This window comes from Canis aureus, chromosome 24 (assembly GCF_053574225.1).
Source record: "Canis aureus isolate CA01 chromosome 24, VMU_Caureus_v.1.0, whole genome shotgun sequence".
NCBI classification, from domain to species: Eukaryota; Metazoa; Chordata; class Mammalia; order Carnivora; family Canidae; genus Canis; species Canis aureus.
The window spans coordinates 8987295-9003188 of NC_135634.1; the positions used below are offsets into that span (position 1 = coordinate 8987295).

At 37.6% G+C, this 15894-nt stretch overlaps 1 protein-coding gene across 1 annotated transcript in view; it reads right to left on the reverse strand.

The window, feature by feature from the left end:
* The window catches only part of FRY (FRY microtubule binding protein), a 260678-nt gene that overhangs the window by 204242 nt on the left and 40542 nt on the right, over nt 1-15894 (reverse strand). Inside the window, exon 2 of the mRNA XM_077868184.1 lies at nt 12122-12321. Within this exon, the coding sequence (XP_077724310.1) occupies nt 12122-12321 (200 nt within the window). The remainder of the gene's footprint in view (nt 1-12121; nt 12322-15894) is intronic.

A 15894-nucleotide genomic window follows, 5' to 3' on the forward strand; every position in this document is an offset into this window, starting at 1 on the left:
ATCAAAACTTGTGCTGGTTAAAACTGTACTCAAAAACTATTTGTTGACCCAAATGTCCATCAGAGGGTGACCACATAAACACATTGTGGTCTGTACATTAAATGGAATTCTACTCAGCAATGAAGATGAACAAATGACCAATAAAAAATAAAAAATGGATCTCAAATACATTATGCTGATGAAGAAAATCAGACACAAAAGAATACATTTTGTATGCCTCATTTATATGAAGTTCTAGAAAATGGAAATCTATACACAGATCAATAGTTGCCTGAGGCCAGGGGTGGTGGTGTATGGTCCATCTGCACAGGGCACAGGGGAATTCATCAGGATGACAGAAATGTTCTGCAACTGGGTTGTAGTGGTATAGACACATGTGTATGAGTTGCCAAAATTCATCAAACTATAGATTTAAAATCCCTGCAGTTTAATGTACATAAACTATATTATAATGCTGATTTAAAATAAAACTCTTCATTGGATGAATGAAAACAAGTATCCTCAATCTGTCTGAATGGCACTTTATTTTCCTGGATTTTCAAAGGGAGGACGGGAGGTAACTCTGACAGTAATAATTTAGCTTGAGGAATGGGAGTCACTGCCTAGTTCCCACTCTCTATTGCCATAGATAGTCTATCCTGAGCATGAGCATGGTACTGTTTGCCTTTGAGAAGCTCATAATATGTTATTTGGCCCCCTGGGAATCCCAAGAAATCTTAGGCAAGTGGGTATGGATGAAGTCACAGAGTTGATATTCATGAGGTGAGACATTGATCCCAGTGTCATTCTGCAAGTTTGGATTTATTTAGAACACCTTGACTAACCAATTTTGTATGTATGGAGCACTGTTCAGATAGGAAGGAGTCCATGCTACACACTTTCTTAGGGTGTTACTGATAGGTCCGAAGCTCACTTTGGTGAGCAGAGACCATTTCACTCAGTGCTACAGACAAGTCTCCTTCTGAGGGGAATTTGGTCATCTGTCATCATCTGAACCAGCAGCTATAGCAAACCTCGAGTGAAGGGGAATGCCACCATTCTGGAAGAAGATTTTGGCACACATAGATAAGCATTTTCATTTCTGTTGAAATTCTACAGTCCATAAGTATCTTGAATTTTTGTTTTCTACATGAGCTAAAAGAGGCAATTTCATAGACAGCAACTTCTTCATGATTATCATTATATAAAATTCATTACATACCCCAATTCATGTAGCAAAACAAAACTTCTTAGTCAAAACTTAAATGATCCAATTACTTTGGCTAAGAAAAAGAAAGGTTTGGTTTTCTAGTAAAATAAAAGGCAAACTCTGGAGGTAAAGGATAGAAAAATAAGTATATCAAAATCTATTTACCTACTTTATCTTTTAAAGTGCTATTAAGAGGGGCATCTGGGTGGTTCAATTGGTTAAGCATTTGCCTTCGGTTCAGGTCATGATCCCAGCATCAGGCTCTCTACTTAGTAGAGAGCCTGCTTCTCCCTCTCCCTGCCCTGCACCTGTGCTCTCTTGCTGCTAACTCTCTCTTTCTCTCTCTCAAATAAATAAATAAAATCTTAAAACAAAAATAAAGTGCTATTTAAAGACAATGCTCTGGAACTAGATAGTGGTGAGAACTGCACAACTTGTGAATACTCATTGAATTGCTCTCTTTGAAAGAGTAAATTTTATAATATGTTAATATATCTCAATAAAAAGCAATACATCCATTCTAGGTCAATCAACATTATTTAAAGATTTTAGTATCTGACTTTCTTGTTGTCATTGATTCCTGGGCTCAATGACTGAATCATCTTGGAAAAGCTCACTAAACATTCCAGCCCCACCATCCCCCCAATTTATGTGATTACAACTTATGAATTGAGTAGAAATCCCCAAAGGCATCAGGAAGTACCATCAAATGGAATACTGTATGTTATAAAGTTATTCAAGCCAGGGAGTCTAGATATATGTCAGCAACAATCAAAAATATTTAATAAACATGTTTATTCTTAGCATGACCTGTGGAAATTCAGACTTAATTCTGGTTAAAATTACTGTAATGCTACAGTAAAGCCTGCTGCTACCCAAAACTGTATTAATCACTTTCAGGAATGTCAAAATGCAAAATGCTGTGCAGATACATAGAAATATTGTATCATAGTGAATGTCCAGATGGGCCTTCAGTGTTTATTACTACATTATATTATTGAACTTATTTTTATTCAACATTTCCTGTTACTTTAAAATATATTATATATATTATATACTTTAAAATATAAAATATATTATATTTTTAAATATTCTTTTGTGTTAAAATGAAGTCTCTATAAATAGTAAAAAGCACATAATCTAAAAGATCTAAAATAACTTGAGAAACAATCTTCCCCTGGTTTTATATTCTCAAGAAGAAGAAACTTTGATAATCTTCTCATAAAGTCACTGAACATAAAAATTATGGCCCTACCCACGGATAAACTGAATTGGATACTATGAAATTCAAGGAAAAAGGCCCTAAGATTTTTTTTTTAATTACTTCATGATACTTTGCATATGGTTCGTCTCTTCTAAGTTTCAACTGAAATTTTACTATCATAGTGCATTAAATTTCATTTTATCACTGAGAACTCCTACTTAACAACCACAAAAGAAATGCTTTTTGTCTATATGATTCCAAGAATAGTCATAATAAGGAAAGCAAACTTTAATTTGAACAGTGTACAGAAAAATGTGAGTTTGTGAGCTCATCTGAAAGATCACTTCATTCAGCAGCTAAATGAAACCATTCAACAGTTATCTCTGGCTTTAACTACTAAAACTATTTTGTTTCTGGTTAGGGTGAGTTTCCAGATTTCCGGTGGATGCCTTCATAGATTAACTAAGGGGTGCCAGGCTGAGGTGCTTTGCTAAGAAATCACTATTTTTAGTTATTTATTTGTAATTTGGGCAATGAGCCAGTACTTTGTCAAGTTTAATATAAGTATTTCCCACCTGACCAGAATGGTTTCTTAGTCTCCTTTCAGGACAGCATTAGTTTGATTCTATCACTACACTCAATAGGGAATTAAATCTAGAAATTATTTTCATTTTCTTTCTATTTCCCTTCTTAGATTTACTGGAGCAAGAGAGGCCTCTATTTAGAGAGGAGTGTGGCTAAAAACACTAGCTGGTTGTTCTTCTGGGAAGCTGGCTAAAATCCACAGGGAGGATTTGATGCAGAGAGGCATTAAAGGGGATGTTCTGCTATTTACACATCCTTAGTCAACAGACATGTAACATTTGGTTAGAATAGGAAGACAGGCATACACAACAGTGCAAAAAACCACCAACTTGCAAATTTGGGCACGATGAATTATCATCATGAAATATCACATGGTGAGGTTTGTGAATAGCTATCAGGCCATCAGCATGACTAATTATAATAGGTTTTAGGAAGATCTACCATATAAAGATCCAAACTTAATTAGAGGCAGTAATTCCTTTTAACAAAAAAAAACTATTTCATTTATTCATGAAAGACACACACACAGAGAGAGGCAGAGACATAGGCAGAAGGAGAAGCAGGTTCCCGGCAGGGAGCCTGATGTGGGATTCGATCCCAGGATCCCGGGATCACACCCTGAGCCAAAGTCAGACGACACTCAACCACTAAGCCACCCAGTCATCCCTAAAGGCAGTAATTCTATTCTTCAATTAGTACAGCATGATTTCTTAATTCACAAATTCCTTAAATATTAAAAAGGTTCCTGATGAAAAGGTCTGACATTTTCTGATATCGAGCCGTCTGCAGATAACTCAGGTATCTAAAGAGGTGAGATACAGGATTATGGCTGAATGTTCAATTTTTGTATGTGGTACAGGTGAAAAAATAAGCTCTTTTATAACTACAAATAGACTGTATCCTAACCTTGGTCTGTTAACTCATTGGATCTGGTCTCAAATCTTGAGAGGAAGCTAGGGTGAGTGTGTATTTCACTTGCCAAAGGCCTTGATTAGTTAGAGTCACAACTGAATTCATTAAAACTTTTAGAACAACTCATCATGTATAATCTTCTGATGGTGGGCTGTATTACAGTGCAATGGCCTGCTCAACCTCACTGTTACAATGCAACGTACTGCTCAATTTCAGGGTTAACAGGAGAACTGTCCTGATGCCAGCCCTGTGACATCAGCACCCAGGAGGAGCTGGAAGCCTGAGACACAGGGCCAAGGAACAAAGGTTTGTCAACAGACGTTACTGCCTGAACCTAGAGCAACATTAGAGTGCAGTAATGCTGTCATTAGCTAATTGCTTGGCCTTTCAACATTTGTGCCAGCTGGCCATGACTAGTGTTCACACAGGTTTGGTCTTCAGGCATGACATATTTCATTAGAGATTAATGGTGTGTGGTGCAACAGAGACTGGCACCCTATATTCTTCAAAGACTTGCACAACAAGAAAATATTTTGTGCTACTGCTAGTTTACTTTTAGTCTTATATTAAAACAGAATTGCCTTGTTTGTTTTATGTTAGCAAACCTGCTAGATCATGTTATGTTATGAAGTCTCCATTCCAGAACAACACAGTTAGCATCATTATGAATAAGTGTCTATCTCCCCACACCTGTGGTCCAAGCTCAACCCAGTGATAACATCTGGAAGTTCTTGCCTGTATCTAGCCCATTAACTATTTTGTGAGCAGGGGCTATCAAAGCTCATGAAATCCCAATAATAAACTCATTTTCACATGACTGTTCATCACAAACAGGTTTTTAAATACCAGGACATGAGACGAAGGCAAACACTGCTCTCTTGCTCAGTCACAGGCTCTGCTAGTAGACAGGATGAAAGCTAGGTGGGTTTTTTTCTTTTGAAGTTATGTGCTCATCTTTTCCTTTTCCAGGTTTCAATTAGAGTAGAGAACAAATGATTTGCTTTCTGAGTAAGTCTTTGGCAAATTAGAATTTCTTGCTCTTCTCGTTGACATTTTATGCTGATAGACTGTAGATCTAGATGAAACCCCTAGGCCAAACCCAATTTAGTTTCTCCTGCAGTTCCTTGCAAGGACACTAGAAGCTTAAATCAGGTTGGATTCACTAAGACATGACTTAATAAATCCAGACGTGGAGAAATGATGCTTGTATTCATTATATCAGAATTAAATCTGCACCTGGTTGTCAACATTTTTCCAAAAAGAAAATAATGATAAATCATATTTAAATGCCTTTTTAGAAGCAGAGGCTAGTGCCAAGGCTATGATGAAAAATCAAAAAGAAATTTTTTTTTTTTGGTCATCTTAGAGGGAGGAAGGCAGACAAAAGAGGCAACCTCAGGAGGATGATTGAAAATTCTTGGAAGTTATACCTTCCAGTTATAACACAAATAAGTCCTGGGGATATAATGTACAGTATGGCACCTCTAGTGACAACACTGTATTGTCTATTTGAAAGTTGCTAAGAATGTACATCTTAAAAGTTCTCATCATAAGAAAAAATATTTATAACTGTGGTGACAGATATTACTACATTTATTGTAGTAATCATTTAGCAATATGTATTTCAAATCATATGTTATATACCTAAAACTAATACTAATCCACCTAAAATGAATTCACCTAAAGCTAATATGTTACATTATAGCGTATGTATGTGATATGATACATTTATATGTGTATAAATTATATCTCAATAAAATGGGGCTAAAAAAGAAAACCAGTTTGATCTTTAAGAAAATGAGATATTTTTCCCTCTGAGGTTTTCAATAAATGTAAACACATGAATGAGAAAAAGAAAATTCTTGAAATTTTCTGAACTTGCTTTACTTAGTTGAATAATACAGCCTTTCACATTTTGGGCCACTGGCTTCCCAGTGTGGTCTGGCATGAGATGTTCCTACTTGTTTTTGAGACCCCTAACCTCAAGAACTCATGACATTTCTTCTTGGAAAGCTTTTGAAAACCATTCTGTGTGGACTCACTTCAAATCCTTGATTTCATTTCCTAGGTTTTCACAATTTATACATGGGTAAGCCTCAAGTATTTTCTGGAGATACAGTGAAATAGTGGAGGTGCTGTCTTCTCTTGTATACTTTTATTTGTTTACTTCTGTCACCTCCCAGAGTACAAGTCCCTAAAGGATCCAGACCAACTCTGCTTAAACCAGCTTTGGCTGTGCCTGTCTCATAGCCACAGCAGAATTCAGGACAATCATCTGACAGTACCAGTGAATGGCCAACTTGGCAGGCATCCAACCGCCCTGCTCAAGCTTCCATTCCTTTTGAACAAACATGAAGAAAGGTTGCAAAATAATGACTTCCAAAGAAATAAACCAGATTTGGTTAGTTGATATCAACTCTTTAGTGATGACAACGATGATGATGCTGCTACTGATGACGACGACAACTTCAGCACTTAGTAGGTGCTAAATAAACCAGACTTGGTTAGTTGATATCAACTCTTTAGTAATGACAACGATGATGATGATGCTGATGATGATGACGACGACAACTTGAGCACTTAGTAGGTGCTAAGGTGCACATTACCTCTAATCCTCTCAACTACTCTTTATTCTAGGTTCTGCTACTCCAATTTTGCAAATGAGAAAAAAGGGAGATTGACTGACTGGCTCAGGGGCACATGACACTAGAGAGTTTGAATCCAGATTTAAAATCAGGTAAGACTGAATGAAAAGTTGTTTTATCTTTACCTTTATCCATTCTTGTCCATTAAATCTACAAAGTCAAGATTATGGGTGCTCTTGATTTTGAAAAGCTGGAGTCTTGTTTTTTGGAAGAGTTTATTGAGAAGGTAATTGCCTGTGACTACAGTGACAGATGCTATACAAATGGAGAGACTCATAGATAATGAGAACACATATTCTGAGACTCTGTCCAATTGCTAAGAGTCAACCCGACTCTCCTCTTCACATATTGCTAAGGTGAAGAAGGGAACAGGTGATAATATCAATGAATAATGAGGTATCCTTAGATGCCCCAAAGCAGAGGGCTGAGAATTAGTACTTCTTGTACTCAGCAGATTTGAGGACATCATCTGCTGAGGAGTACAAAGGACAAAACACAATGTATTGTTATTGGTTTAGACGTTGGCAAGATGACCCTCAGAAGCATAGTTTCCTACAAAGACATTCCTTTTATGCTACTATATTGTTTGTTTCATCTATTCATCTATCTATCCATTCACTCATTTATAATATAGCCACTCATTCATATATTCAAAAACTATTTAATGCCTATTGTATATAAACAGAGTCCTAGACATGGAAACATGATGTGTGTGTGTGTGTGTGTGTGTGTGGTAAAGATTAATTAGATACAGTTATTGCCTCAAAGGAACTTATTGACTAGTATAATGTTTCTTCAACTTTAAAAAACGTGGATCCCCCACCCACCTGCCATAAAAATATGTATTTTATATTATGATCTTATATATATACATGTGACTCAAAGTTTTATAAAGCATTATTTAACCTTTAAAATCACAGCAAAATAATCCCACCACTTAAAACACAGCTATACAAAATAAGAGGTGAAAATCTCCCCCTACAACTCCGCCAAGATAATTTATGAAATGATTTATTATTTATCTATCCATTTTTTTGTTGTTGTTATTCATGGGAGACACAGAGAGAGAGACAGAGAGAGAGAGAGACAGAGACAGAGACATAGCCAGAGGGAGAAGCAGGCTCTCTGAGGGGAGCCCAATGTGGGACTCGAGCCCAAGACCCAGAGATCACAACCTGAGCCAAAAGACACTCAACCGCTGAGCCACCCAGGTGCCCGCAAAATTACAATTCTTAATGGGCAAGTTAAAAAAACAGATTAGATACAGCCCAAGAGTGTTAATTGAAGATGGACTTTAAAAAATTATTCAGAATACAGTAGCAAGAGACAAGAGGTAGAAATAATAAAAGAAGGGTAAAAAAAAAGATATGAAATATAGTAAAAGGTCCAAAATACATCTTATAGGAATACCAGAAAAAAAAGTGGAGGAATGGCAATATTCAAGTAATTAGTGGCTAAGAATTTTTCAGAATTAATGAAAGATATAAACCCTCAATTCAAGAAGCATGGGAGTGTCAGACAAGAAAATAAAAATAACTCCACATCCAAACAGAGTGTAGTGAAACTGAAGAACACTACAAAGAGAAAAACCATAAAAGCAAACAGGGAACAAAGTCAATAATCCAGAAATGACAAATCCCCAAAAACTCTGCCACAGCAATGATAGTGGGAACATTGTGAAATATATCACCAAAAGTCTAGAGGGAGAATAAATGTCAAACTAGAATTCTATTCCCAGCTGAAATAACACTGATAGCTGAGTGAGAAATAAAGGCCTCTTAGATAAACAAGAACAAATAATTTACCATCCATGGACTTTTACTTAAAGAACTACAAAAAACTTACTTTAGGAAGAAGGAAATTTAAACAGAGGGAAAGAGCAAGAGGCAAAATCTATTTGTACTTTTTCTGATTTGAAATAAAAATATAAAAAAGCCACAGATGACCCAATTTATCTTGTCTAAAACACTTTGCTTGGGAAAGGTGAAATAATAAGACTAGAAAAGAGCAAATTTTATTAACTAACCCCACAAAATAAAAGTAGAATAAAATTATTGACTAATCCATAAATATTAATAAATATGACCTGACCATCTTTTCAGCAAAAAGAACAATACTATTGACCCTGTGAAAGATGCTTACAAAGAAAAAAAATCTAAAATTTAATTTTGGTAGACCACATCTTTATTCTTGTTCTTTTTTTTTTTAATTTTATTTATTTCTGAGAGAGAGAGAGAGAGAGAGCGAGAGAGAGAGAGAGAGAGGCAGACACAGGCAGAGGGAGAAGCAGGCTCCATGCAGGGAGCCCGATGTGGGACTTGACCCTGGGACTCCAGGATCACAGCCTGGGTTGAAGGTGGGTGCTCAACCACTGAGCCACCCAGGGATCCCTTGCTGTGCTTTTTTTTTCATCAAAGTTAGCTATTTGGATATTGAAAATTCATAAATACAACTTTAATTTAATATTGTGTATAACTGATTCCACACAGTCTAACTGATGTGGAATTTTGAAGAATTTAGTGTTTTAAGATTTTATTTATTTATTCATAGGCACAGAGAGAGAGGGGCAGAGACACAGACAGAGGGAAAAGCAGGCTCCATGCAGGGAGCCTGATGTGGGACTCGATCCCGGGTCTCCAGGATCACATCCCAGGCCACAGGCGGCGCCAAACCGCTGCACCACCGGGGCTGCCCAAGAATTTAGTCTTTTAAAAGTAAGCTGAAAAGTATAGATTACTGAGTATTGCCATAAGTTATAAACCTATATTTCCAATTTTTTGAAAATTACCCTTTCTATTTCCATAGAAGTTTTAATTAAAGATAATAGAATACAATTTTGTGATTTGATATAAACCTACATAAAAAGGATTCAATGTCTTTCACATAGACCTAACTCAGCAAGAGAAATAGTAGGGGACATTTATTGGAATTCACTTTAACCATATATATATATACATCAAAAATAACACTCTTGCTATGGCTACAGAACAAAATGCCAAATGGACATTAACATTTACTTGAAAGCCAGTGGCAAGCCACGGAATCTACTCACATTTATTGTCCCATATGTATGCAAATACAAGGACAAAAAATACTAAGCATTTTCCAGCAGACCAGAAATGGATATGGCATGGAAGATCGCATCTCTGCCAAAAAATACAAGGCGAATAAATAGTCCCCTTTTATAAAAAGCAACAATACTAAAAATTGACTGATATATTTCTCGAGCTAAAAACATAACGTCCATCTACTCGGCCCTTAGCATCTAGTAGACTCTCACCCTCAGTGCACCATGAAGATTTGTTGATGAACAGGACTAACACTTTTTCTTTTCAATTTTTCTTGTTTGGGAACATTTAAGTTGTTTCAACAAATGGGAAAAAATGCCTACCTCTGATTAAAGAATGCTGTGGCACATATTAGCTGTTCAGACATAATGTTTACTCCAAGAAGAAAATGCCACACAGATAAATTCCAGGCTAGTAAAGATGAAAAAGTTAAACCCAAACCATTTTACTTTGTAAATTCTCTAATAATGGCATATAAACTATTATTTTGGTAAGATGGATGGCTCAAAAGGTGTCAGGGCCTCAGCTTGTTAGCATCTCTTTCAACTTTTGTACAACTTCTCAGTTCCTTAAGGCATTCGCCATGACAGACAATTTCAGAGAGGCCCAATCTGCCATTGTTAAGAAGTGAAATGACCACTCTCTTCTCCTTAAATTTCCCCATGACCTCTGGAGCAAGGTGGCTTCCTATCCTCCACCGGAGGAGGCAGTCAGGGCAGCTCCAACAGCACTCAAGGTGCTTGGAGGAACATTCCCAGGATCAGCACAATTTTGGACAATGAGAATCTGGGTACTTGATTTTTGACCAATTCAAGTTATAGGGGAGCCCTGTGTTGGTTTGTTTTAAGAAATTAAAGGAGGTATCTCCACATGAGGATGACCACATAAAGACTAGCAACAGAATGTAAAGGGTTCACGGTGAGCTCTGAAGGCATTCAGCCTGAGTTCAAATCAACACTGTGTGACTTTAGGCAATTACTTTGCCTTCTCTGTGCCAACATTGCCCATCTGTAAATGGAGCTATAAATACTACCTACCTAAAGTCACAGTAAAGATTATAGGAGACAATAAATTAAGCCCAATGCCTGGCACATAGTAAGTACCTGAGGAATATTAGCTATTATGAGCAGTAAGAGTAGCAGAAAAAATTTTTAAAAAAAAGAGCAAATGGGGGAAAACGTACTGTACTAAAGTTTAATTTAAAGGATTAAAACTACAAAGCCAAGAAACATTCCATAATAGGAAGCTAGAATTTATGAAGATGACGACCTCCATTGATCTAAAAAACTTTAAAATGTAAAATTTGTAACTTTCAGGCAACCACATGTTTAATAAATATTCTTGAATTTTGATTCCCAAATCCTAAGTTGTGATTCTTACAAAGGTCATTTTTCCCTTTTCTTTCTTTTTTTTCTTCCAGAGAGGGAGAGTAGGGGGGCTAAAGGAGGGAAAAGGAGAGAGAGAATCTCAAGCTGACTTCATGCTGAGCACAGAACCCAACACAGGGCTCTGTCTCACAACCCCTGAGATCCTGACCTGAGCCAAAACCAAGAGCCACCCAGGCACCCCACAAAGGTTATTTTTAACAGTTAATGTTGAGCATCATACATTAAGTGTTTTTTAAAGACTTGTGTTGTGGGTTGAATAATTTTGTATTTAATAATTTTAAGCCCTGATGCTATAAAGCCAACCTCACATAGTCCTCTTATGCTCTAGTATCCTCTCAGGAGGTACAAAGCCGAGCTTCATAGAAAAAAGCTGTGTCACTCTGAATTCCTTTCCTTTTCTCTTATTGTGTGTGTCCCACAAAGGTCAGAAAACAAGTAATCTGAATCTACCAATTGGACTTTGTTCCTTCCTGCCTGTCCTTTTGAGATTCAGGACTGTCTGTAGAGCCCTTGTTACAGCAATTAACATAAGGCTGAAACACATGCCTTATTTTGTAGCAGAATCATCTGCAAAGAAAGATACTGACGTCCAAGGACATTATCTGTCTAATAAGGGACCTAAAGGTAAGTGAGCCGAGAATTTCCCGTCCTCCAATTTTCAGAAAACAAAGAGGTGTTTCTGAATGACTCACCAAATAACTTCCTCAGACAATAGATCACTGAGCCCATATGTTCTCAAAGTCCAGGCAGCCACTTGAAGAATGATTTTTTTTTCTCGTTTACTTTAAAAACAGACAAAAAATTTTGCCTAAAGTATATATACATAGCAGAGACTCTGACCACAATTTTTCTAGGATTCAAACTTCTTCTTGTTAAATTATGCTTATTAGTCTTAAATGTAGTAGTGAAGCATGCTACTTAAATGTATTTGCCAAGGATTGTTCTAAAGTCTTTGACTCATTTCTTTTTTCTTAAATCAGTAAACTTAATTATAATCTTTAAAAAATTACCGATAGTATCAGAAACACCTTTGGAAATCAGGGGAAAAGCAATCCATCTTTTCTTAGAGCTGTAAAATCTACAATATTTAATGTAAAGATGAATTTAAAAGGGTGTTGTGGCATACTCACCAGAGGTTCTGCCATAATGATGCGAATCTTGCGCTCAGCCTGAGTGGTAAAGTTGACAAATAAACTCTTGAGGACATATTCTCCTGGTTTGCTGTCTGGATCCACACTGATGGGTAACATGGTTGGCGGTCCTTTCTCTTTTTGTGTGCCAGAAACAGGTGGAACTGGAGGCTTGATATAACCGTTGCCAACTGGAGAAGCTGAAAAATATAACATATGTTCTTAACTGCCTGAAAATAACATCATAAATATCCAGATCGGTCGTATTAAAACATAAACATAAGGGTATGAATTATATCAAGAATGCTGCACTTAACGTTATAAATTGGCCTTTTTCCTTAGGAATGGTGTCAGAATTTAATTATTTTGATCACATTAAGTTGCATTATGTCACATTTGATAATCTCAAAGTACTTCTGGTTACCACATTGCTTTAGGTAAGTTTCCTTGTAAGCATGCAGTATAACTGAGAAATCCTACACCATTTATGATGTTTTTGCTTCTTTTTTTTTATGTCACAGAGAAATGAACTAAGAAAATGTATATGGAAAATAAATGATTTCTTTTTCTGGTTCTCCAGAAATGGCCAGCAGCTATCTGTGCTTTATTCTAACAAGGGAAAAGACTCTGGGAGTGGTGGCTTCCAGAAGTTTCCATGAACCCAGAAGTTTCAGAAACCCAGCTGGCTCTTGCTGCTGAAAGATAAAGGCTCAAGCAGTGAGCAATGGCCCATCTATGCCATTCAAGATAGGTTTAAGTCTCCACTCGTGCCACTCTTTGGTTCAAGATGGGATGCCTCTTCTCATCCCTCATAAAATGTGCAGATTCCCTATTTGGATTAGATCTTGAATAGAGGCAGTTGTCACAGTCCCCAGTAAGTGGCTCCTTTCAGAGTGCAACTGAGTCAGACAATTATTTTAATCTGAGAGAGAAAAAGAATTTTATTCATAAATGAAAATTTCCCATATCTCCAGTTTGCACTACACTTCAGCATATCAAACTCTAACATGTACCACCACCTACTTCCACCTAAGAACTTATGAGATGGTCAGGTATGACAGTCAGTGAAAGAAACATTAAGAGTTAAATGCGGCTTAGGACAGAGGCATCAGAAGTGCTGAGGATGGGATAATGATAAGGTAGACTTTTTTAAAGGAAGATGATCTAGTTCTAGATGACTAGATACAGCGATTAAGGAAAAGAGTGAAGAAAAAAGTGAATTTCCAGTTTGGACACTGGTTTGGATATCAACAGGATGGTGGTGTGTCACTAATAATAGAAAACAGTCCTGGATCCAGGAAAGGTGAACACTTTTATCAAAAATGACAAATAAATTCAAGGCTTCTCTTTCCTTGTTTCTATCCCAAGCAAAATTCTGAGGGAGCCAAGCAAAAATTTTATTTATTTTATTGAATGACAAACCTGTCCTTGTGTTAGGTTGTAGGCTCTACCTCCTGTTTCCTCCTCTTTCCCTATGCCCCTTCCTCTCTATTGCATTGAATCTGCCATACAGTTGAGCACGTCTCTTATATCTGAAGGGTCTTCCCATATCTCAAGTACCACTAAACTTTATGGCCTCTCAATTTATAAATATAAAGTATACCTTATGTATAGCATTCCATTCCTTCTCCATTCTTAGGGGCTCTGTCCCAGTCCAGACCCTTGGAAACTTAAGGCTTGATTATTATTGCAGCCCCTCTGCCAACTTTATTTCATTTATTTTCCATTCCAAACTACTCTTTCTTGCCCATGGCTTCCATTATAACACTTTTATTTATTTTTTGCTCAAGATTTTCAATGGCTCTTAATTACCATCCAGCCTCAAAAACATGACCTGATTTTGACAACCTTCCATAGATAGCCTCCACCTGGCACCCACATCATGCTGATTCCCTGGCTGGCCCATGAGCATGCTGTTCTCCCTTGGGTCTCCCTCCTTTCTCTCCTGCTGCTCCTTACCACCCTTCTCTGCTCATCTAATTCTCTTGTCCTTTCAGAACCATGTCTAGATTCATCTCCACAAAACCGACATACCAGGCCACTCTTCACCAATCAGTTTGTATTGCAAAATTTAAACATTTAGCTCATGCTTTTTGGTGTTGTACATCTGACATTACCTTAATGGACACTGATGATAGCTGACAAGTGAAGTAATTATCCCATAGTTTTTCCCAGATGTGGCCCTGTAACTAAACCATCTATTCTGCTAAATGTATCTCCTGAAAGTTCCCCAACAAGACTGTAACCTCCTGGTCTAATAGAGTTCTTCATACAGATAATACTCAGTAGGTCTCTTTAAGATTTTATTTTTTTAATTTTTATTTGTTTATGATAGTCACAGAGAGAGAGAGAGAGAGAGAGGCAGAGACACAGGCAGAGGGAGAAGCAGGCTCCATGCACCGGGAGCCTGACGTGGGATTCGATCCCGGGTCTCCAGGACCACGCCCTGGGCCAAAGGCAGGCGCCAAACCGCTGAGCCACCCAGGGATCCCAGTAGGTCTCTTTAAATAACTACCTACATGACAGTTACTTTATTTCTGTACATCTTTTTTTTTTAATTTTTTTTTAATTTTTTATGATAGTCACAGAGAGAGAGAGAGAGAGGCAGAGACATAGGCAGAGGGAGAAGCAGGCTCCAAGCACCGGGAGCCCAACATGGGATTCGATCCCGGGTCCCCAGGATCACGCCCTGGGCCAAAGGCAGGCGCCAAACCGCTGCGCCACCCAGGGATCCCTATTTCTGTACATCTTAAAGTGATTCATAGAGAGGGAGCTCCCAGAGAGGAATCTGTAGTTAGAGTCTTTAAAGGAAGAGGGTGCAGTATTTGCAACCAAGAGCCATTAGTTAAATGGCTCTACAAGTAGTTCACTAAAAGGCACGACTTACTCCAATCAGACATATAAAAATCAAGTGATGAAAACAAAGTGCTGGTCACTCCTCTGCTTTACCTGTTTGTCTCCCAGGCAGGTGTCTTTTGGAAGTGGGAAGCATCCCAAGGCCAACTTACAGAAGGACATTAGGTTTCCACAAGCTATCTTCCTAATGTTATCAAGGGTATTGTGCCATAGGACTAGAGATTAGAATATAAACCGAGAAAGCCTAAGTGAAGGGCAATCTTTCATTATCTTTAGTTTTCTGCAGGATTTAATCCATTTCTAGAAGACAGAATGAATCAGGTTGATGTAATATGTAATTGCAAGATCATATCGATAATTATAAGACTCTGGGACCTAAAAGTCATAACCACAGTGAGAGGATTTTCAGAAGAGTGACCTCTGGCAGTCCTCCTGCAACACTGCATTTTGAAACCAGAGAGCTGAAATCCAGATACCAGAATGTCTCTCAGACAAATATTCCATTTAAATGGCCAAAGTACCAAGTCACTGCTGTCAGAAAAAAAAACCCTTAGTCTCCTGTACTTCAAAGCCAGACATCATTGTGAGTGCAAAAGTCTGCATAGCATTAATAACCTGGAACTACTCTAGCCCAGCAGAGCCCCTTGCCAGAGCTGAAGGAGATTCAAGGGGAGGGGGCCCATCATTCCTGTTTCGAACATAACAGCTGGGCAGATGGAGATGCAGTAACATTTAATGGGGTAAGTGTCCTTGAACAAGATCCACTCTGTTTTACTAGCTCCTCTTCATCCTACCATAATTAATTCATAATAAACCCTAGCCTTTTGTCAGAACAATTTTCAAAAGTAAACATATGACATAGTACCTTTCAGTAACTCGGTTATTTGGTGACAGTATAGTTGAGAACCAGGAAACAC